We start from the raw sequence: 23,672 nt of genomic DNA, 5'->3' as shown, positions 1-23,672 counted from the left end.
TCCAGGCCCACAGTTGTTGGAAACAATGTTCCCTGAGAAAATACATTTGGTAGTTACCTGAGGGGAGTGAAAGAGGATTTTGCGCAGCATGGTGAATGTGGCTATCAGGCACGGAATCTGTGCTGCTGTGATGGCCCCAGTGCTGTCTGCATTGCTCTATGACCAAAGTGTAGGGTAACCCAATTGTTAGGTCATAGACAAATGACAACTGTTCCTTGAAAGACTGATGAAATTTGCCAGTGGTCACTTTTTAAAAACAAAGTTTTCAAAGCTCTAACTGCACAGTTGGTATTGTAGGCCATATCATAGACCCCCGAAATGCCCATGTCCTAATCCCCAAAACCTGTGAATAAGTTATATTACATGGCAAGGGAAAACTAAGATTGTACATGGAATTAATATTGCTAATTAGACTGCCTTAAAATAAGGTAAGTAGCCTGGATTATCCAAGTGGGCCCAATGTGACCACAGGGTCCATAAATGAGGAAAACTAAGGCAGAAAAGTCAGAACCAGAAAGACTTATTAACCAGCCATTCATTGCTGGCTTCGAAGATGGAAATGGGCCACAAGCTAAGGAACACAGGTGGCCTCTAAAAGTTGGAAATAGCAAGAAAATTGATTCTCCCCTAAAGCCTCCGGAAAGCAATGCAACCTTGCCGACACCCTGATTTTAGCCTAGTGACATCCATGTCAGACTTCTGACCTCCACAACTGTGAGATAAATTTGTGTTGTTTTAAACCACTGAATTTGTGGTCATGTTACAGCAGCAATAGGAAACTAATACACTTGGTGATTCTGCTGCTTACATAAAAAGATTACAAAATTATAACCTTTCACTACATAAAAGCAACTTAACTTTTTAATCTAGTAACCATTGGTTTTCAAAAAGTTAAAAATAATCTGTATTACATACAAAAATTAAAATTTCAAAAGAGAATTATTCTTCATTCTATTCCAGAGATTGCCTATATATTGCATACTGCTTTCATTGCTAAGAGATCCATCCACTGAATGACATAGATAATTTGTGCCAGGCAGGGTTCTAAGCACTAAGGACATAATGACCACAGAGAAAAGGTCTAAGCTCTTACTACCTTCTAGTGGGAAGAGACAATAAATAACAAGTAAACAAATGAGATCATTTCAGATAGTTATAGAGTAATAGAATATGGCGCAACGAAGGTGAGTTGGAGGATGCAGCTATGGGGTACCATACATATAAAGTGAATAAGAAGTCCTCTGCAAAGGTGACTGTTTTTAGCTAAGACCTGAAGGATGAGGAGGAGCCAGACATGAGACAACACTGTTTAAACACTTTCATTAAACCATCCTCAGACTTAGCTACAAGTCTCAGGCAAAACCAAGCTCATTATTTCATAGTCATTTTCTTTTTTTTTTTTTTTTTTTTTTTTTTGAGAGGAAGTCTCACTCTCGCCCCCAGGCTGGAGTGCAATGGTGCAATCTCAGCTCACTGCATGCAACCTCTGCCTCCCAGGTTCAAGTGATTCTCCTGTGTCAGCCTCCCGAGTAGCTGGGATTACAGGCACCTGCCACCACGCCCGGCTAATTTTTGTATTTTTAGTAGAGACGGGGTTTCACCATGTTGACCAGGCTGGTCTCGAACTCCTGACCTCAGGTGATCCGCCCACCTCAGCTTCCCAAAGTGCTGGGTGTGAGCCACCGCGCCCGGCCGTCACTTTTTTTTTTTTTTTTTTTTTTTTTTTGAGACGGAGTCTTGCTCTGTCGCCCGAGCTGGAGTGCAGTGGCCGGATTTCAGCTCACTACAAGCTCCACCTCCCAGGTTTACGCCATTCTCCCGCCTCAGCCTCCCGAGTAACTGGGACTACAGGTGCCCGCCACCTCGCCCGGCTAGTTTTTTGTATTTTTTTAGTAGAGACGGGGTTTCACCGTGTTAGCCAGGATGGTCTCGATCTCCTGACCTCGTGATCTGCCCGTCTCGGCCTCCCAAAGTGCTGGGATTACAGGCTTGAGCCACCGCGCCCGGCCCACTTTCATTTTTAACCCTGCCTTCTGCCAAAAAATGAATCAACCACCACCAGGCTTAGCTACCAATGACTTATGACTATTTCCAAAAATCAAATGGCTATCTCATTAATCAAACGAGGTGAATGTGTCACCACTTTAAACTCAAGTCTAAAGAACAGTTTTCCAAATGAAGAAGCAGCAGGAAAAATACAAATAAAAATTTTAAAAAAGCTTCTCGGGATACCAATTCTGAAGGAAACTATTTCAGTCAGGAAATTTAAGTTCTAATGCTCTGTCAATAACTTCAAAGTTCTTCTAAATTTAGTCTTACCCTACAAAAAGTTTTGTTAAATAACTAAACTTTTAACTTTTTTACCATACATAAGTTAAAATACGTACCTGTTCTTCATTGACTTTTAATGCTTGTATTTGAGTCTCCAGTGCTTTTATTTGAGCTTCAAGCTGTATCTCTCTTTCTTTTCCATTCTGAAAGAGTTTCTGTGATTCTCGAAGGCTGAGAGTCAAACCATCCTTTTCATCTATGGTATTAAACATGTTTATATAAATAATGTTACTATAGAGGGACCCCCAATGTCACAATTCCTATCAGATATCACATCTGTATCATATATAAATGTTGTTGAATTAAATTTAATCTAGAAAAATGAACTTTAGTTGATTTAGAGAAAACCAAATTATTTATTTATTGATTTTGAGACAGGGTTTCACTCCGTCACCTGTGCAGTGGCACGATCCTGGCTCACTACAACCTCAGCCTTCCGAGTAGCTGGGATTACAGGCACCTGCCACCACTCCCACATAATTTTTGTATTTTTAGTAGAGATGGGGTTTCACTATGTTGGCTAGGCTCGTCTTGAACTCCTAACCTCAAGTGATCCACCCACCTCAGCCTCCCAAAGTGCTGGGATTACAGGCGTGAGCCACCTCACCCAGTCCCAAATAAAGAAATTATTTAAAATTAAAAATTAAAAAAAAAAATCCTGACACCAAAAAAATTTTTTTAGAGAAGCAGAACTACTTCCTTTAAAAATATTATTGCATCCCTTTTGGGGACAAACCCCTGCTAATCAAAGAAGTTAATCTGAGGACTAATTATCCTACACATACTTGCAATGAACTCTTTTTTTTTTTTTTAAAGGAGTCTTGTTCTGTCGCCCAGGCTTGAGTGCAGTTGCCTGATCTCGACTCACTGCAAGCTCCGCCTCCCGGGTTCACACCATTCTCCTGCCTCAGCCTCCCCAGTAGCTGGGACTACAGGCGCCCGCCACCACGGCCGGCTAATTTTTTTGTATTTTTAGTAGAGACTGGGTTTCACTGCGTTAGCCAGGATGATCTCGATCTCCTGACCTCGTGATGTGCCCGCCTCGGCCTCCCAAAGTGCTGGGATTACAGGCGTGAGCCACCACGCCCAGCCCACTTGCAGTGAACTCTTTAATTCACCTAATGTTAAATTCTTCCCACGTACTTTGCTATAACAGCTCACAAGTTCTTCTCTCAAAATAAATGTTACGAGCATTACAGAAAGAGACATTTTCACCATCAATTAAATTTGAATGAGCTAGAGTTCAATCACAAAATTATTCTACAAATGAAAGTTCAATGTGGACCAAAACTAGAGAAAGCACAAGAAGTAAACAATTATAATTTGAGTCTGTATTTATGTGTTTATCCCAGACATGGCACTTCACAATCACTAACTCTTATTTGGATTAAAACATTTACGCTAATTTGTAGCCTCAGAAAACGTTGCAGTGCAAACTAAACACAAATCACTTTGAACGTTGGAATACTTCATCCAGAGTAATGACATAAGGAATCAACAACTTTTTAGGACAGAATGCCATCAGTACAGTTAAATAATGTTCAACAATTCTAAAAGCCTAAGTGAGAAAAGGGAAAAAATGAGGACTCCAAAATAGTGTGTCTTTTTTTTTTTGAGACAGAGTCTCACTCTGTCACCCAGGCTGAAGTGCAGTGGCGCTTTCTCCACTCACTGCAGCCTCCACCTGGGGGTTCAGGCGATTCTCCTTCTCCTGCCTCAGCCTCCCAAGTAGCTGGGATTACAGATGTCTGCCACCACCTGGCTAATTTTTACATTTTTAGTAGAGACAGGGTTTCACCACATTGGCCAGGCTGGTTTTGAACTCTTGATCTCAAGTGATTCGCCCACCGTGGCCCCTCCCAAAGTGCTGGGATTATGGGCATAAGCCACACCTGACCTCCAAAACAGTGTGTTCCAAAGAGAAGTAATCCAAGGCCAACACTCAGAAATCCTGGGTTTTATTTTGTTATGCCTCACTCACTATGAGCCCTCTGACCAAGTGCTTTTATTCTCTAAGCTTCGTAGTTAATATGAGGTTACTGGAAACAAGATATCTAGCTCAGTATACCCCATAAATGACAGCATTCAGCATCTTACCTTTTATTATTACAAGCTGGTGATTCAGATATCGAATTTGGCGTTCACTTTCATTTAACTTTTCAACCAAGTTCTCTAGTTGTCTCTCTTTTGCTTTGTTAAGAACCTGAAGTTGAATAATCTGCATATTTTCTGCAGAGTCTGGGAATTAAAGACAATTTATTAGATAAAAACATACCAAAATATAAATTTATAGTCATTTAAAGCAGTGTTTTTCAAACTGTGACTATAACTTTTCAGAGCATCATGAAATCAATTCAGTGAATTGTGACTAGGATTAAAAAAAGAGAGATAAAATAGAATGTATCAGATTGTATCATGTAGTAAGAATCAGTCTTATTTTGTGAAACTTGTTTCATTTATATATACCTGTTCATATAGATATATGTTGTAGACCATATCACAATAAAAAAATACGGTTCTTACAGTGGGTCACTGCTAGAAAAGTTTGAAAGTCACTGGTTTAAGTTATAACCCTGAATCACTAACTACCATTTTAGCCAATTAAAAATCAGTATATAACAACTGCAATGAAATAAAGTAATATGCTCTCAGAAAATTAAAAACAAGTACATCAGCTTCTATAAAATCATTCTTAAAGAAAATTTCTAGATAGCCTCAAAATATTTTATTTTAGGTAGGAGTGGGGAAAACATATTTATATTGATGCTGGCACATAACTGAATTAATTAGCTAGTGAATAGATTAATCAAGAATTTGGGGTGGGGGGAGAAGGGTTGAAAAACTATCCATTGGGTAGTGTGTTCACTATTTGGGTAATGGGTTCACTAGAAGCCAAACCCCAGCATTATTTAATACACTCATGTAACAAACCTGCAAATGTACTCCTCAAATCCAAAATTTAAAAAAAAAAAAAAAACAGATTTTGAAGTCTTGTTTTAGAAACAACTAGTCATTTGGGGACCACTTTAAAAAGAGTCAGAGAAAAAAAAGGAAAAAAAGGATTGGTAGGTATGCTTCAACTACATAATGATAAATATTCTTCACTTCCTGCTAGAACAATGTTTCTGTAAGCTTACAATCAGAAATAAATGCATTTACTGAGTTTTAACCACTTGCTAACTAAATAATTCCGTCCTCTTTTTAAAAAGAGATCTGGTTAAATAAAGAAAATTAAAGACTGAAAAGTTTATACAAGTCAAACACTTCATAGATCTTATAGTAGAGCTAGCCCCATCTCTCTCCGAACTTGTTTTTTTTTTAACTACTGTTGCTAAGAAACTATAATCACTAAATTGGCACTACCATTATTTAATTAACTTCCAAATGTCAAATTTAGACAAATTTAGACAAACTAACTCAACTTGAAGAAGTGCAGACTGTTAAGAAACATGAGGAAAGGTTTTTATATGCAGAAAGACCAGGAGATACAAATACAACTTTTCAAGGGAACTGAAAGAGTAAACACTAAGGAGATGTCAGGCCACTGCTGTCAGGTTCATTTACTCAATCTAAAACCAGTTATGTCATATACACGGTCCACTTCCTCATTCCACAAAAAACGGAAGAACAAAGAGAGGCCATCCTCATATTTGCTGTTGACTCCGTTAGGGCAAAATGAATTCTGGGCCTCCCCCTGTAACTACCCTGCTGTCCCAGTGTAAGATGGAAGCAACAATAAGAAGTCACAACCCAAAAGTCCAGTTTTCTCTTTGGTATAGCTCAGGCAAGCCGGAATATCCAGTATGACTTTTCCCCTACTAATTAAAGGGAAACAAAAAAATAAAACAAAAACACTTGCTGTCACACTCTAGAATTACACTGGCTCTTCAATATGCACAATAGTTAGAAGCTATTTAGTATGCCAGAGAGTATGACGAGAGTAATTCAGGACAGTCACTATATGGGTTTATATTTTGGGATTTTTGTTTTTTGATACTACCATTGCATCTCAAAATTCTGTAGCAGCTATAAGCACTTTTTTCATTCTCATATTTATATACATACTATACAAAAAAAATTTGGCAAATGTCACATGACTGAACCTGGTATCTAAATAATTCTGAATATAAAGTAATTTGTATCAGAGTTGACTAATTATTACACTAAAAACTAAAATCGAAACAAAAAAGTTGATGATAGTGCTGATGTATTAAATTATACTTCTATATAGTCAAAAATCTGAGACTGAAAACTATGTTTCATTTTCCAAATTAGGCTTCAGTCAAAAAAATATATATAAAGTTCATAAAAAGTCTTTTTAAATTTTTTTTTAATTTCAAATGAGCCCTGGTCTCCTGTATGATAGGTGAGGATACTAACTACTATACAAATGAGGAGAAAAGACTTAAACTAGAATGACTGAAATATAAAGTTGAGAAAATGTCTTTTAACTTTTCCTAATGGAAAATTTCAAATATATAAGAAAGTAAAGAGAATAATATGATGAATCTAGGCAAACCTATTTCTCAGATTCAACAATTATGAACTCATGGCCAAATGGCCAATTCAGCTCCATCTATATTCCCACCCAACATTACCCCTCAACAGTATATTATTTTAAAGTAAATCCTAGACTTCATGTCAGTTTATTCATAAATACTCTTTAGTATATATCTCTAAAAATAAGGGCTCTTTGAAATATCAAGCACAATTCTATTGTCATACTCAAAAAATAATAATCTCTTGAATGTGCTCATATATTCACTGTGTGTTCAAATTTCCCCAATTATGTGGTATTAAAAAATAAATATAAACTTGATACCTACTCTCATTAGCTCCTAAAAATTGTTGTTGCAGGCCTTCAAATGTGTCACTTCCTGTTATCGCCTGGGCTGGTGAGCCATTATTCTGGGCAGAAGACTGATAAGGTTTATATGTCACTTTATTATACAGTTCCAAACCTTGACAACTGGGACCCTGTGATGAACCAAATTGCTATTATAGACAACAAATGAAACTGACAATTAAGATTTGGCCTTTTCCTCCAAAATTATCTGAATTAGACACCTAAATTTTATGTTACAGAACTTACTTTTGGTACAGTTACAAAGTTTTATACACACACACATATCTGCTCAAAAGTAGCACTTATTGTTATTTAACAATATTAATTGAAAGTCTGCAATACATAATTTATAGACAACTAAATTCTACTTTTGAGCAATGAAGGCAATTTTATAAATAAAACCCAAGAATTCTAATAAGACTATATACAAATATTTTATTACAAATGATTTAGATTATGCCAACATCTTGGGAACATAAAAATGCACATATTCAATAACATGAACATGGAATACAGTGCCTCATAACTAATAAATATTCGGTAACTCTTACGGGATGAATAACATTCTACAGAGATAGAATTAAGAGAAAATAACCGCTTAACAGCCCTAAAAAATCCATCCTGTCATTGTGTGACACAGACTAGCTGTTGAGGTATTTGCTGTCATCGAGAAATTCTAAGAAGCAACTAACTATATCCTGAGGTCTTACTTCATTAAACTCTCCCACAGGAAAAACAAGGTTTTTCGTTTTTTCCTTCACATTCATCCTGTCTACTGTTATATCACCATACAAAACAGATACCAGCTTTGACGTGTTTAACCTAAAATTTGTTATGAGTGGTAAGCAAGAAAACTGAGGAAATTAAATGTCACCGACCCAGAATTACCGCTTTAAAAACTACAATAAGAGACCTGAACATAGCTTCTCACTAAAGCACAGTGCAGTGGTCGAAGCAGCAGTAAACGAGGATAGTTATTCTTTGGCAGACTTAACTTTTAATATTTAATCAACTGTGTCCAAAGAGCCTCTATTTTAAACTTCTGACTTAAGATCATGATTGTATTAGACTGCAAACAGAAAATACCATGACTAATTCACCATAAACCTGCCTAAGTGCCCTCTCAGAACTTTGTGTGGTTAAATCATCTTACCATTGCACTCACATACATTTTCTGAACACATACAAACATCACGCAAATGTGTATGCACACACACAAGTTCTTCAAAGTCAAGGTTTTACAATACCTGAAAATGGTTCCATTGAGGATCTGAAAATTTAATTACATTGGTTGGTTGGTTATTAAATTCCTGCTTCTGACCATTGGTATATGGCCTAAAGTTTTCAGGAAGGTGATATAAATCAGTCTGTTCACATTTACTTGGAGGACTATAACCACTTCCACCTTCATCTCCACCTTCTTCAGGATGGTACACAGGATGTCGGTCTTCAGTTTTACTTCTGTTTTCTTCCCAGACATTGCCACATTTTTCTCCAGCATATAAACTCTGAATTTCATTATAGTCCTATTAGATAACAAGAGTAAAACAAAAGCACGAAAATCCATTCCCACCCTCATCAACGTCACCATCACACCAGATACTTACATTTACACTTTGAGATTTGGGCAGCATTTGCTCATTCCAGCTCATCTCCAATTGCTCAGGATGATGTGGTCTTGAGAAAAGGGAATACTTTCGATTTAAAGCCTATCATTTATTTGTACACAGATAACACAAACAACCCCAAGATTTTAACATTTTTCCCTCCAACCTTCACCCAAATTTTAAGAATCAATTTATAATTTTATAATCATGTAATTTTTTTTTTTTTTTTTTTTTTTTTGAGACGGAGTCTCGCTCTGTCGCCCAGGCTGGAGCGCAGCAAGCTCCGCCTCCCGGGTTCCCGCCATTCTCCTGCCTCAGCCTCCCGAGTAGCTGGGACTACAGGCGCCCGCCAACGCGCCCGGCTAGTTTTTTGTATTTTTTTAGTAGAGACGGGGTTTCACCGTATTAGCCAGGATGGTCTCGATCTCCTGACCTCGTGATCCGCCCGTCTCGGCCTCCCAAAGTGCTGGGATTACAGGCTTGAGCCACCGTGCCCGGCCTAATCATGTAATTATTAATCTTCATCAAAAGAAAAAGACTTATAGAATTGCAATATACACGTGAAAGTGCCTTCAGGTGCTTACTCTCTGTCTGTGCCATCCTCGCTGCAGTCCGAATACTGGGGCTCGGGAGAGGAGAGGTCGTCATCCAGCATGTCATGGGGAAGGTCTGTGAGTAACCGCTGCAACTGAGTCAAACGGGCTGCATCAATATCATACCAACTTAAACACAAGACACCAAGCCAAAGCTGCCTTGGAACAAGTGGGTTTTTACTGTAGAGGTCAAAGAAGTTCGTAATTCCCTCCTTTAATTAACTTCTTAAGTACCACACAAATTATATTCATCATTGCACTTGGGTAAAGGGGAATGCATAATTTTAGGATTTATATCAGAAGGCTTTTTTTTTTTTTTAAACAAAGGTCTAAGATTTAAATACACATACAGTAGAATTAAAAAACTTTTTTGTGGAAACACAGCAAGTCACAATAATGGTACAATCAGTGTATTATGTTATCACAGGGCAGGCAGACTAAGTCTCAGAATGCTGTTTTACCAGTAATCAGACCTTGGGGAATTGTCAATTAGACATCCCACAGGGAATGTGGGTAGCCAGATGCACTCTGGCCAGGTGATGAGAACAGCAGCAGCAGCAGGTGGCCTAGAAGCCCTTAAATGCTCTGATAATGTAGAAACCTGTGGAAACCCGGGGGAGTCACTAATTAGTAGAGATCTAATTCCAAAGATGAAAAGATACACAATACTCTGCTCTCATACAACATCTGAGTAAAAGAAGAGTTGGAAGACTGTTTTCTATAGATAGCACATGCAAAAGCATAACACTACATCTGATATTAAATATTTGATTTATCTCTATTATTTTTTCTAGAAAAAATCAGTTTTAGCATTCTGCTTATTATATAAACTAGATAGACAAAGTTAATTCATTCAAATTTCAAGTATGATAAAAAGATGAATAAATCAGCTATTCTGTAAGACATAATTCAATAACTTTTAGGATTTCAATAACTATCTGCAATTGTCTTTCTTCAAAACCCAATATAATAATACTACCCTAAAAATCCCAATATATATATATCTTAAATTAAGCAACAATTAGAAGATCAAATATTATGTTACTAAATACTTTTTTGGGAAACTGTTTCTAACTACTTCTCTTTAAGAAACTAAGCACCATTTTAATTAACAACTTGATTACATCCCTCCAAAGTACATAAATCAAACCCATAACATTATGCAAGTGGATTTTAAAGACCTTTAATACTCTGTAAAACCTTTCAGGAAAAAAAAAAAAAATGTGATGCTCCCTGGTCTATAGCAGGTTATTTTTTTTCCACTTTACCTGTCATTAATACAAAAGAAATGAAATGTGGCCATAAAACATATCTGAGTATAATGTTAAGAATTACAAAAAAAAAAAAACTTTCTTAAACAAAATATGTATAGTAAAAGCTGAATAAATATATTTTATGGAAGGTCTGAAAGGAATGCCCCAAATTCTTAACTGAGCTTTGGTGAAATAAAATTTGGAAATCGGAATAGAGTATGTTGGAGGTGGGTGGGAATACTTCTTCATCTATATTTATTTCTCATATTCACTGGATGGGTTTTTTTTAAAAGGTTTTCTCAATCCACTTTTTTTTAAAGATGCAACAAGAGAAAGATACTTTCTTCAATGAAAAGTTATCTTCATCTTTAAATCTGTTTAATGCTAACATGAACACGCAAGACCCTCATGTATTGCTCACCTCCACATGCAAGGTACTTGAAAAATCATTTTGAGAATTAGCCATATCAAAGTTGACTGAGAGATATAAAAAATAAGAAATACAAAAGACACAATATGAAAAACAAAACAGGACACATCAACATATTTGTATATGACATGCCTCAAATGAAAGGTAGCAAAGCAATTCTACAAAGACACAAATGCACTAGAGAAAAAAATCGCATCTATGAGGTCTTTTAAAAGTAGTACTACTTGTTGTCTATAATCATGCATCACTGCTTTAAGGCAAAAGACTACCCCCACATGTTACAAAAGGAAAAATAAAACAAAACAAATCTTTTATACCTATATTAAGTAAAGACTTCTGAACAGAAAGAATATTTTCTTCTAAACCTTCAGTGAGGTTCAAGTACATAGCCTTAAAATCCAGGGGTGCCTTTTCAGCAGTTATTGTGACATCACAAAACTGGCATCCACAGAGAAAAATTAATTTGAGTATAAGCAATCAGCTAATCAAAATGCTTCTGGATCCACACATAAACATCAACTAGCAAAATCATCCCTATAGTATTTAGAGTCTTGCAAGACATTTTACATATATGCTAACATTTTAAAATTCATCTTCAAGAAATTTATCCATCAAGTTCTTTGGCATAGCCGGGTCATATTCCCTGGCTTCTATAAGTTTCAGGGCCGAGAAAAGCTAAATGACATCCTCCTAAATAAGACCATTTAGGAATAAAATCCATCTTCCAGTGTTTCCATTTCCCAGGATCAAAGTGTGCCCTCCTCATATACACTGTCAAATTGCTTTTTGGTCACTGAACCCTGTGCAATAAAACACAAAATTGCCCTATCTAGTTATGCAAGTTACCTGTTACCAAATAGAGAAATTTAGAAACTATAAATTTTCCTCATTAAAGATCGATCAAACTTCCAAATACAGATTCAAGAACAGAAATAACAATCCTTATAAATGATAAGATTTAATACTAGTAATTAATTTAAAATTCATCAGACTGCTTTTTGGCTGCAAGCAGCAATCTCAACAGGATATTACTGTGCATTGAGTTAAAAATTTAACAGATACCTTCCCTATAAAAAAGATAATTTACCACTCTAAGGCTTCAGTTGAAATAAATTCAGAATCTTTCTATAAACTCCTCTCCCTTTCTACTTCACATATTTCTTTCTTAAAAAGAAAAAAAAAAGAGCATTTTACTCAAAGAACTTTCTTAACAAAACACTTTGCAATAACCCATGTAGAACATACAAAAGCCTACATTCAGGGGCAAATGTAAAACAGAGAACATGTAAACCTTCAGTTAGGATTTTCAACTTAAATTAACTAAACAGATTATCTTCAGAGCCTATAATCCTCAATATTCATGAAGGCAAGAGGCCTCAAATTACAAACCATACAATAATCTTCTCCCAAGAGAAAGGGTAGCAAATGGAATACCTAACGGTCATATTCCCTTTGAACAGGTGACTGCTTATTACACTTCTTAAAAGATTCTGATATTTTCAACTATGAATTATTAAATAATGCTTTCATGGATACACGCTAAATGTAAACAAATACTAGCTTTACAACTCCCTCTAGTGGAAACAAAATATCAAAATGTTTCCGTAATTACATCAAACAAGGCAGTTAAAAAGTGGAAGAAGGGTGGTCAGGAGATCGAGACCATCCTGGCTAACACGGTGAAACCCCGTCTGTACTAAAAATACAAAAAATTAGCCGGGCGTGGTGGCGGGCGCCTGCAGTCCCAGCTACTCGGGAGGCTGAGGCAGGAGAATGGCGTGAATCCAGGAGGCGGAGCTTGCAGTGAGCCGAGATGGCGCCACCGCACTCCAGCCTGGGCGACAGAGCGAGAGTCCGTCTCAAAAAAAAAAAAAAAAAGTGGAAGAAAGGCTACACAATGGAAACCTTGCCTCTAAAATACGTGATGCCAAGCTCAACGGAGCTTTATTATTCTATTAGAGAAGTACCGATATAGAAACCAAGTCAGTATTGCCAGGTGCAAGCTTCTATCTGCCACCTGCTACTTAAACCATCTACCTTTCTACTCAAGATCATTTTCAAAGATGTCATCACTAAATGACCCGTCATCAGCAAATACTATCTTGATATCATAGATTACCAAGTATTTCTGCCCCAAATCACCAGCTCCAGAATATATACACACATAAACAGATGATTTTACTATCTAGAACCAACAACAATCACAGAACTACTTCTGGTGACACTGCAGAAAGTATGTCTACTCCAGCTGACTGTGAGAGTCCAAAATGGCAATCTTCTTTAAGCTGTGGCTTTACCAACAACTAAGAGGCTTATAACAAGCATTCTTATTACAAAAAGACCTTTATCTGGGGCTGGGCACAGTGGCTCACACCCGTAATCCCAGTACTTTGGGAGGCCGAGGCAGTTGGATCACCTGAGGTCAGGAGTTCAAGACCAGCCTGGCCAACATGGCAAAACCCCCGTCTCTACTAAAAATACAAAAAAAATTAGCCAGGCAATCCCAGCTACTTGGGAGGCAGGAGCAGGAGAATCGCTCAAACCCGGGAGGGAGCACCAGCCGAGATTGCGCGATTGCACTCCAGCATGGGCAACAGAGCGAGACTCCATCTCAAAAAAACAAAACAAAACAAAACAAAACTGTATCTCTGTAATATCTGACTGCAATCACAAGTATAGTGACTTTAAGTGAAGAGTATTTTTGCAAAGTCACATTGTTACATTATGAATGAGTTAATACAAGAGCTTCTGAATTATTTTCTGGGACAGCTTTATAAAGAAAAGTTTGCTTTGGATGAGATCTCCTCCTTAGCAAGAACGACAAGTATTATCAGCAGCTCTCAAGAGTACAATCAGAAAGTAATGTCCTCGAGTAAGTTAGGAGAAACGTAAGTAATATGTGACAATTAATGGATATTAACCGACATGATACATATCTCTATGATGTCATCACCCTCGCTGATCTGCACCCTAATCTGCTCTGTCAACTATTTTTAAGAGATGGAGTTTCAGTTGAAACACTGTGAGAAGCTGTGGTTTATGTACCTCTCTACCATGCATTTATGCCTTGAGGCACAGTGGGCCAACTTTTACTAATGTACCATTAAGAGTTGTAGCACTTTAGAAATAGATTATAGGAATTTTTTTACAAAATTCTTGTTTTTTGTTTGCTTGTTTTTTGTTTTTTTGCAAAATATGGGTCTATTCGTGATGGTCTCTGGCTTGAGATCCTCCGGTCTAAATATCCTCTAAATATTGAATAACGTATTTACTAAATCCTTTCCTTTTTCTGAATGTTAAAGGCATTTTCTCCATTTGATCTTCAATGCTAACAGTGGAGAGAATAGAAATGGAAAAGGCTAAATCATAATTGTAAAGCTGCTCATTAGGATGGCATGAAGGTTGGAATGGTGTATTCATTGGGATATGGGCACATGTGGACAAAATCCCAACTGGCACCAAAGCAACAAAATTAAACACAGCTTGGAAAAACATGCTGTATTAGCAACTGGCCTTTCATCCCAGACAGTGAAAATCAGGACTATCCAACCATGTACCAAGAGAGGCTCTCACAAACCCTTAGCAGGGTAGACTATGAGTCAGATGCGGTATGCCTGGTAAGCCTTATAGCACATCATCAGGGATAAAGGCATTCCTCCCACATCAGCGAACTGAACACAAAGTGATTCACTAAGTAGAGAAAGCAATATGCATTAGCCCACTGCTAACAGTTATAACCTAGCCACAATCCCAAAACCGCAGTCCCAAAGCTACCAACCAGGTAGACAGGAAAAAACAGCTTTTTTTCTTTAATCTCTTAAGGCTGTGAACCATTCGGCTATTGCTGGGTCAGGAAGACTGAGACAGTTAAAAAGCCCTCTAGATACACATGCAAGCTTGGGTTTGACCACCCAATTTATTACTTTAACTTGTAGTGACAAAGTATACATACAGCTGAAGATTTGTGAACAATTCTGAAGTTTGTTACTAAAAGCTGAACCTCTCTAGCCTCTAATCTCACTTTTTTCCTTGCAGCAATTAGTTTTTAAAGTAAAAATATTTTTATTAGCATGAAGCTTTTTACAAATTTAACCATAATCATCATGTTAGAGTCAACTTAGCTATATATCCTTCCACTCTGCTGGAAATACTCATTCTTAGATACTTGATCTTTCAGAACAACTTTTCCCCTGATATTCCCTATCCCAGCATACAATCTATCAAAGAAGTGATCCCAAATAGCTATTTTCCATATTATCTAGAATTAATTGCCTCCTTGACTAGTATCCCCTCTAAAGTTTTAACCACACAATACACTGGCAGTAAGCTCTAACACTCTACCTATCTCTCTAATATATTTCTCAATGAAAAATCACCTGTCAAAATATTTTTTCTTCTTTACAGTAGTGATTACTTAAACTGACCCTCTCAAGAATCCCAGTGGCTAAACCCCAGCCAACTATCCAAGCCCAGTCATGAAAACCTCATGCTGCAGGTTCAAAGTAACAGAAAATCCTCATTCCCATCCTTGCCACAACAATTGTTGTGAGGGGCCCTGCCAAAATCCAGAAACCCTCTCCAGGGTCATAAACTCAAATGCCCTCAGGGACCTGGCAGAGAATTTACCAGAGTGAAGCAGGCAGGTCTGAGTGCATAAGCCCATGTCTGTGTGAGAAGTGGGGACCGTGGCCAGCTGGGGAAGGAGAGCCACTGCTCAGCTCCAGCCCGCCTGCTGCCATGTGTAAATACAGGCCAGGTGTGGCCACAGCTTTGGATGTTTTTTAGGTAAGCCAGAGAATCTGCAGTGCTGCATAAAATTTTCAAATCTTCAAATACAGATTCAATTTTTTAAAAGACAATACCTGTCTATGAACCAAATCCAGCAAGTTGCCAGTTTTCTATCCCTGCCATAATTCTACCACCAGTCACATGAACAACAGTCAACTGACCCTATTCCTTGCTTCCTATTAATACTAATGGTCCCCAATAACTACTAAAAAAAGATTTCTTTACATGTTAGAAAATGGATCATATAAAAAATAGTGTCAGGACAAAAGAAGCCTTTTATCATAGATAATCAAGAAATTTGAGGCCAGGTACGGTGGCTCAAGCCTGTAATCCCAGCACTCTGGGAGGCCGAGACGGGCGGATCACGAGGTCAGGAGATCGAGACCATCCTGGCTAACACGGTGAAACCCCGTCTCTACTAAAAAATACAAAAAACTAGCCGGGCGAGGTGGCAGGCGCCTGTAGTCCCAGCTACTCAGGAGGCTGAGGCAGGAGAATGGCGTAAACCCGGGGGGCGGAGCTTGCAGTGAGCTGAGATCTGGCCACTGCACTCCAGCCTGGGCCACAGAGCGAGACTCCGTCTCAAAAAAAAAAAAAAAAAGAAATTTGAATTACACTAAAAACAACCAAAACAACTAACTTGACTTCCACCAGTAACACTACTACTGCTGCTATTACTATTGCCACCATTTACGGAACACTTGCTATGTGCCACGTATTCTGCTAAACACTTTATATATAAATAATATGGTCTCTCCCTTTTATTCCTTTCCTTCTATAATCTATTCACCATGCAGCCTTCTGAAAGATCTTCAAAAATATGATATCACTTTTCCCTGCTTAAAATCCTCCACTGGCTTCCCATTGCTCTAAGAATAAAATACAAACACCTTATCTTTTGGCTTTCCATGATCTGACACCCACATCCACCACCCAACACTGGCTTATATGTACCCAATACCATGGCCTTCTGGCTGCTCCACAGATACACGGGGTCTCTTCCCAACTTCCCAGCTTACACTCACTGGTGTTTTGGCCTAGACTGCTCTTCATCAGGCTTCGGCATGGCTGGTTCCTTCTCATAAGTCAAGTCTCAGCTCAAATATTGCCTCCTCCCACAGACCTTCCCTCACCACCCCATCTACAGCAATCCCCTACCAATTGCTTTCATAACACTCCAGTTTGTTTTCCTGTCATTTATCAATGATATATTATCACTCACTCAAATTACTTTACTCACTTGTTTACTTGCTTATTGTCTGCCATCCCACTAGGATGTAAACTACCCAAAGCAAAGAGCCTTGTCAGACTTGTTCATAGCAATGTTACAAGCACCTAGAAACTAACCTGCCACTTCCAAAGTCAACCATTACCTCCTAAATGAAAAGAAAAATTTAACCATTTATCTGATGGCATTATTCACGTTGTGTTTTATTCTTGTCTCAAAAACAGAAGCATTCCACTTATCCACCTTTTCAGTCTAAATAGCAAGCAGAGTTCAGGGTTGTTTAAAAAAAAAAAAAATCCAAATCCCTTCAAAATGACACAAGATGATATAATTTTGATCAAGAAATAAAACTTGTTAAAGACTGGGTTTAGGGTCTCTTTTTTTTTTTTTTTTTTTAACAACTTACCTCTTTCTCTCTTTCGTAGTCCTCTTTGTCATATTCCTCATCTTCATTTTGCACTGGTAGTGCCACACTGCCAAAGTCTAATGACATGGTCATCCTGTGGGAAGGGAAAGATGTTTGGTTTCTGAATATTCCGTAAAATCTCCCCAGAACAAACTACATAAGAGATGCCATACATACACAAAGTGAAAAGACAGAAACAGACTGGGAGAAAATATGTATAACTCCATTATGGCCAATACAAATAATTGCGATTCATAGAAAATAGCTATATGACAGCAATTCATGGAAAAGAAAAAATGCAAATCGGTAATAAAACTATGAAGAGACCTTTCTAGTGGTCTGAAAAGTATAAGTTAAAACAGTAAGATTTTTTGCCCACATAAAAAATAAGATGACAATAGTAATAAACTAGAAATGTGCCAAATGTAAAAATCTTAAGCTCAAACAAAATTTCAAATGTGATATATTAAACATGGCACAGGCAGTACCCTAATTGCTTCATTTTTTTTTTAATATCAGAAATCCAAATATCATGCTTTACAAGAAGAGGGCCCCTAAATCATGAGTGACTGCTACCCAGAAACCATTTACAATGCCATAGAGCGCGCAACAAAATATAAGTCTTAAACGTCCTCCTCTTAAGCTTGATAAAATCAGGTTCTGGCAATACACTCAGGAAAAACAGAAGTGAAGGCTGTGAAGCTCCACCACTGTGGACTTCCAATTCCAAAAGCAACAGCAAGAGTTCCCTGGGGAGCAGTCACTGCTGCGGCAGAAGCAGCAGCAGGAAATGGGTTTTCAACTACTTACAGTCAAAAAAGCTGCTGCTGATTTAAATTATACTTAGGGATCCTGACACTACACATAAACCCCTCAGAACTTCAAAGCTCTGAACAATCCCAACAAAAAAAAAGTAGGCAGGTGTCATCAATTACCTGGCCTAACACTGCCCTCCATTCAGTCCACTGTCATTCATGCCAATGAAACGCACTTGGATGCGAGCCTGAGCCACAACTCATTCACTACATCTTTCAAGCTCTAAAATGTCATTAAATTGGAAGTAAAATCAGAAGCATAGAGATCCAGCAATCCAAATGCATTTTACCATAAAGAACTTAGCTCCCTCGTCTTAAGAGGTAAGAACTATATCACAAACTTTTGTGGAAGCCAATAGCTCTAGAGTAGACAATATCCCATTTCATCAGATCTAAGATGTCTTTGATTCTATGATGCAGTTCCATTTGTAGCAGTAGGAACAAGATGTAGGCAATCAAATTATGACATAACATTAATTTTAGGATGCAGTCTATGTTGTAGATATTAAAGTGTGAAAAGAAAATGTGCAAGCTAGACTAGATGAATATGGTATTAAAGATTAACACACATATGAATTTCAGTGGTGAAAATCCCCCTATGTCAAGTTTTTGTTTTTCAAAGACTGAGTTATGTTTCTTGGCCAACCTCTAATTTGCAGTCTACCTTCTAATCCCTTCCTCTCTGGTCCTTACACCCAACCCGTCCCTTTCAACTCATATCAACTCAGACTCTTTACATCAGCTTAAAACCCTCCAGCCTCTGCTTCTCAGACTACACCTACTCCTTTCTACCCTTGTGCCAGGGCTAAAGGGGGAAGAGACATGTATATTGAGGAAAATAAATCTAAGTCCATCTATAAGATGCCTTTTGTATATCAATATAAGATGAAGATATGAGTATGGTAAAGAGCCTATAATATGAAATGGTGAGGGAAAAACACACAATCACAAGTCTCTAGATTTTTTTTCTACTACTGCAAATGGACTTAATAGCATAGAGAACACTATATATGAATAATGAAAATACCAGCCCAATTAAATCCCATCTCCTTAAAAGAGATGAAACTAAACTGGACCTTAAAGACATTCCTGAATCCTCCAGGCAGAAAAAATCCTTTCTGCTTCTGAATTCTGTGTCTTCTACCTCTCTTTCATTTAAATATAAATACAAGACAAAATATGGAATTTGGGTTAATTTCTCCTTAAGTTAGAGAAAGGAGGTTTGTCCCAATCCTTTATTAACCTGCCATCAATTGATGTTGATTATTGAAAAAGAACATTAAGATTTATAAGAGCCTATTGCTAAAAATGTAGCTACTAATATTTTAAATACAGAGCTTTTTCTCAGATAAAGAATACGTATGTTATTGTTTTTAAAGTAAAGAGAATGTCAAATATCAAAGCATATATCTTTAATGTTATTTTAAATCCAAAACATGGCATTACCAAAATCTCCCCACTGAAGAAAAAAAGGTATAAGTTTTCCTTATGAGAACTATAAACTATGAGACTTTAAGAAATGATTTCAGACATAAAGGGAAATCTGATCAACTTACATGGTTAAAAATATATATACTAAAAAGGTAATACATATTTTAAATGAGACTTAAAATAAAAGCTAATACTTTAACTTATTAATCACTACTCATTATCACTGCTACCAGAGACTTTAGTATAATATTCAGAACAACAAAAGAGGCAGCTTAAAAAAAATAGCAAGATAGTAACCCAAAAGTCATAAAGAAAAATGTGATGGAAACCTAACCACAAAAAACAAAACTTTGTTTAAGGCAAAAGACATCACTAACAAGTCAAATATTATGTATGAAAAAATACGGCCAGGCGCTGTGGCTCAAGCCCGTAATCCCAGCACTTTGGGAGGCCGAGGCGGGAGGATCATGAGGTAAGGAGATTGAGACCATCCTGGCTAACATAATGAAACCCTGTCTCTACTAAAAATACAAAAAAATTAGCCGGGAGTGGTGGTGGGCGCCTGTAGTCCCAGCTACTCGGGAGGCTGAGGCAGGAGAACCCGGGAAGTGGAGCTTGCAGTGAGCCGAGATCGCACCACCACACCCCAGCCTGGGCAACAGATCAAGATTCCATCCCCCCCAAAAAAAAAGAAAAGAAAAAGAAAAAAAAGAAAAAATACATCACTAACAAAGTCCAGAAAAATAAGAATCAGAAAAATATTTGCAAATAACCTGACAAAGTCCCAATATAAAATCCTTAAAAAGACAAACAATCCAATATAAAATTGGGTGACTGACATGACAATTTATTTTAAAACGTGCAAATCAATTAGTTTGAAAAGATGCTTAAGCTCATGATGTTTCAAAAAAGTGTCATTTAAACAACAATATGCCATTTTCAACAACCACTAGATTGAAAAAAGAAAAAAAAAACTTATCACCCAGTGGTGACTATTTTGTATTTTGTATGGCTCATGAGTTGCTGGTGAAAATATGAACTGCTAAACCATCTTGAAAACTATCAAAATTAATATATGGAAAATGAACATTTGCACTAGTAAAATTATTTTTGAATTTGTCATACTATACCACTAGTAAAAATAATGAAAATTTTCTGTATCTATTGACTCAAGGCTGACCACTTAAAAAATCAAGATGCAGAATAAGTGTACAGTATGTTTTGGTTTTCTTTCTCAGTAGCAGTCTGGTAGACTTTCTTCCTAGATAACTTTTTCTGAACCCTTAACAAGACTATAAAAAGTATGTCCTGTTGTTACACTCAGATGAATGCTCTGACCCAGCATTTCTTTCGTTGTCCCTGATTTTCTCTGCCCTCCTTGCAACAAAACCAATCAGTGTTTATTTAGACAAAAGATTACAAAGCAAAGGTAGTATTGTTTTCGCCTCATCTAATAAACTATAAGCACCCTGAAGGCAGAATTAAAATGTATCTACCCGCTTGCACATGGTAGGCACATAACAAATATTTGTTGACTGAATATGATACAGGCATGTTACCTTATAGGAATTATTTCAACAAAATTTTATTGAATACCCACTGTGTTCCAGACCATATTCTAGATGCATCTAAAACATGGTACCAGCCATGAGGAGCTCACTGTCTCTGCTCATCCTCTCTTAGAGCCACTGATATAAACAGTTACAATAACATATTGTAATAAATTCCGTAGTAGATGAAAGTACAAAGCACAAATTAACTTTTCCTAAGAAGAAAGGATAGTTTAGAGAATTTTTACAGAAAAAAAGAGCTTTTAGATTAGAAATAAATCTTAAAGGACACAATATGGCTATAACTGGCTCTAAGAATGAGGGCACTCATTCAGACAACCTGAGTTCAATTCTGGCTCTTTTATTTATCAGCAGTGCAGTCTTGAGCAAACAGTTTCTGCCTCTTCGTTAATGAAATGGGGGTAGAAACAATACCTACTTCAAAGATTGATTCTGAGGATTCACAAGATAATACATGTAAAGTAATCAGCACTATGTACCAATCAATACATTCTAGTTTTATTGCCATTATGACATTATTACTGATGAATAGGAGTCTGACAGCTACCGAAGAGGTTACAGGAATAAAGAGGATTCCGCATATCTGAGAAAAGGTGAGTGTGCAGCCTATGAGAAATGTCACTTCAAATAATGCAACCTCTTATGGAACAAAAATGCCACCCTCCTTCAAGATGCCCTTCCAAGCCTGTTCCCCCATAGAATAAGCCACTCCTTTGCACTTTCAGACTGTATGTCTTATGCTTTTCTTATGGCTTCTACTTCAGCTTCTCTTTAGTTGAGCGCATTCACCTGTCTGGGGAGTGCATGTTCATTGTCACGCACTATGAAGGTATATGGTGATAACAGGCTTAAATCAGACTCGAGTTCATGACTACGATATAGAAAGGGTTATAAACCCCCACAAAAGGGGTTTCTAAGAATTGCACTGGGAGTTGTGAAATTCTACTTACTTGCTGACATAACTCGCCTTCTAGAATGGAAAGAGCCAGAGCACACAGCTCAGTTTAGACTTGCAACACCTGGTGGAGGCACCCTATTCATTCATTCGACAATTTACCAAGCCCTGTTCAAGATTACAAAGTTTAACAGGACGTGATGGAGGGAAAGAAAATAGACATATAAACAAATGATCACGACATCTTGTGATCGGTGCTAATGACAGCACTTTGGACGAACTGATTTCAGTTGCTCAGAGAGCGGAGCGAGTAATGCTAATACACAATAGGCATCCACAGGCTAAGCGAATGACCTTGAGGACCTGTTTGGCGTCAGCTACGGCACTCAAACATGACCAAAGCCACACGGGGCCCATAACCCGGGACTGCTGGCTTTGGGTGCTAGCGTCACTTGTACTCGGTCAACACACGTGCACAGAGCACCTACTGTGAGCCAGGAGTAACGCCAGGGTGACCAAGGCGGGGTCCGCAGAGTAGGGTCTCGGGGGGACCCCAGCAGTCTGGAAACGAGGCAAGCTTTCCATATGTCGCTTCTAAATAGGATACTGGAGGAATGAAGAGGTCTAAATGACACGTTAAAGGTAAAAGCTGAGCCCGCAACATGCGGGCAGTCCACCACCGCGGGATTTGGGGAGAGGGCAGGTTAGCCCCCGGGGAACCCTCAGCCAGGATCCCGAGGACCCCGCAACTCCTCTAACCCCAGGTCCAAGCCCACCCGTGAATCAGAACTCACCAGAGGCCACGGAGGCTGTTATCGCGAGGAAACTCTAGCCCTGGCGGAAGACCAACTTCTAGCAAACCCCCTTACCCTGATTCTAGTCCACTAGCTCCTTCCTAGTCACAACCGAACCCTCGGGGCGGAGGCCCTTAAGGAGCAGTCGCCTCCTTCAATCGCCGACTAGAAGCTCGCCCGGTGGGCGGAGCCGTGCCGGCCCGGGGCAGAGCGAGGAGGCAGAAGTCTCCGCCTTCCTCAAGCTTGGTTGAGAAGTCCGCCTGCAGTTGCAAAGTACGGCTGTTTGAAAGCGGGCGCCAGAGGTGGCGGGAAGCTCCCCCTGTGCGTCCATTGGTGAATTCGTGAGCCAATTACGAGGAAGTTACTCCGGAGTGGGCGGGCTGATCGGTTGCCTAGAGACGCCAAAGCGCTTTGCCCGCTACCTTCCGCCAGGGTGCACCGGTCTTACCGGGACCCCTTGCCCCTTTGGTAGCGGAGACTGCAGAGGTGACTCGTGCCTCCTGCGCTTCAGCACACAGAATCCCGCAGATTCCCCACCGAACTCTTGCCTTAAAGGTTTTTTACATTTGCCCTTCTTGTTTTCTAAGGCACCTGCTTCCCTATTACCTAACAGCTTTAGATGTTTTGCTTTGTCTTCTATCTTACTGGGTGCCGCTTTGTTTACATTTTTGCTTCTTTAAACTG

At 38.4% G+C, this 23,672-nt stretch overlaps 1 protein-coding gene across 10 annotated transcripts in view; it reads right to left on the bottom strand.

The window, feature by feature from the left end:
• The window catches only part of CEP152 (centrosomal protein 152), a 130,851-nt gene extending 107,677 nt beyond the window's left edge, over nt 1-23,174 (bottom strand). For 6 of the 10 annotated variants that reach the window (XR_004432006.1, XM_033190188.1, XM_033190191.1 and 3 more), the window contains exons 1-8: nt 22,989-23,169; nt 17,483-17,576; nt 9,369-9,472; nt 8,785-8,854; nt 8,425-8,703; nt 7,158-7,326; nt 4,429-4,569; nt 2,388-2,527 (exon numbers count right to left, since the gene is read on the bottom strand). Coding sequence is in view for 9 of the 10 variants with exons in the window: in XM_033190188.1 (XP_033046079.1) it covers nt 2,388-2,527; nt 4,429-4,569; nt 7,158-7,326; nt 8,425-8,703; nt 8,785-8,854; nt 9,369-9,472; nt 17,483-17,575 (996 nt within the window). In the remaining variant the exon portion in view is untranslated. Of the gene's footprint in view, nt 1-57; nt 171-2,387; nt 2,528-4,428; nt 4,570-7,157; nt 7,327-8,424; nt 8,704-8,784; nt 8,855-9,368; nt 9,473-17,482; nt 17,577-22,988 lie in introns of those variants that run through there. The other 4 variants (XM_033190190.1, XM_033190194.1, XM_033190196.1 and 1 more) reach the window with 3 other exon arrangements.
• Between the last annotated feature and the right edge of the window lie 498 nt (nt 23,175-23,672).

Source organism: Trachypithecus francoisi, unplaced genomic scaffold, assembly GCF_009764315.1.
Source record: "Trachypithecus francoisi isolate TF-2019V2 unplaced genomic scaffold, Tfra_2.0 Lachesis_group3, whole genome shotgun sequence".
NCBI lineage: Eukaryota > Metazoa > Chordata > Mammalia > Primates > Cercopithecidae > Trachypithecus > Trachypithecus francoisi.
The sequence above is the reverse complement of the archived record's forward strand: the minus strand, read 5'-3'. Positions and strand labels throughout refer to the sequence as shown.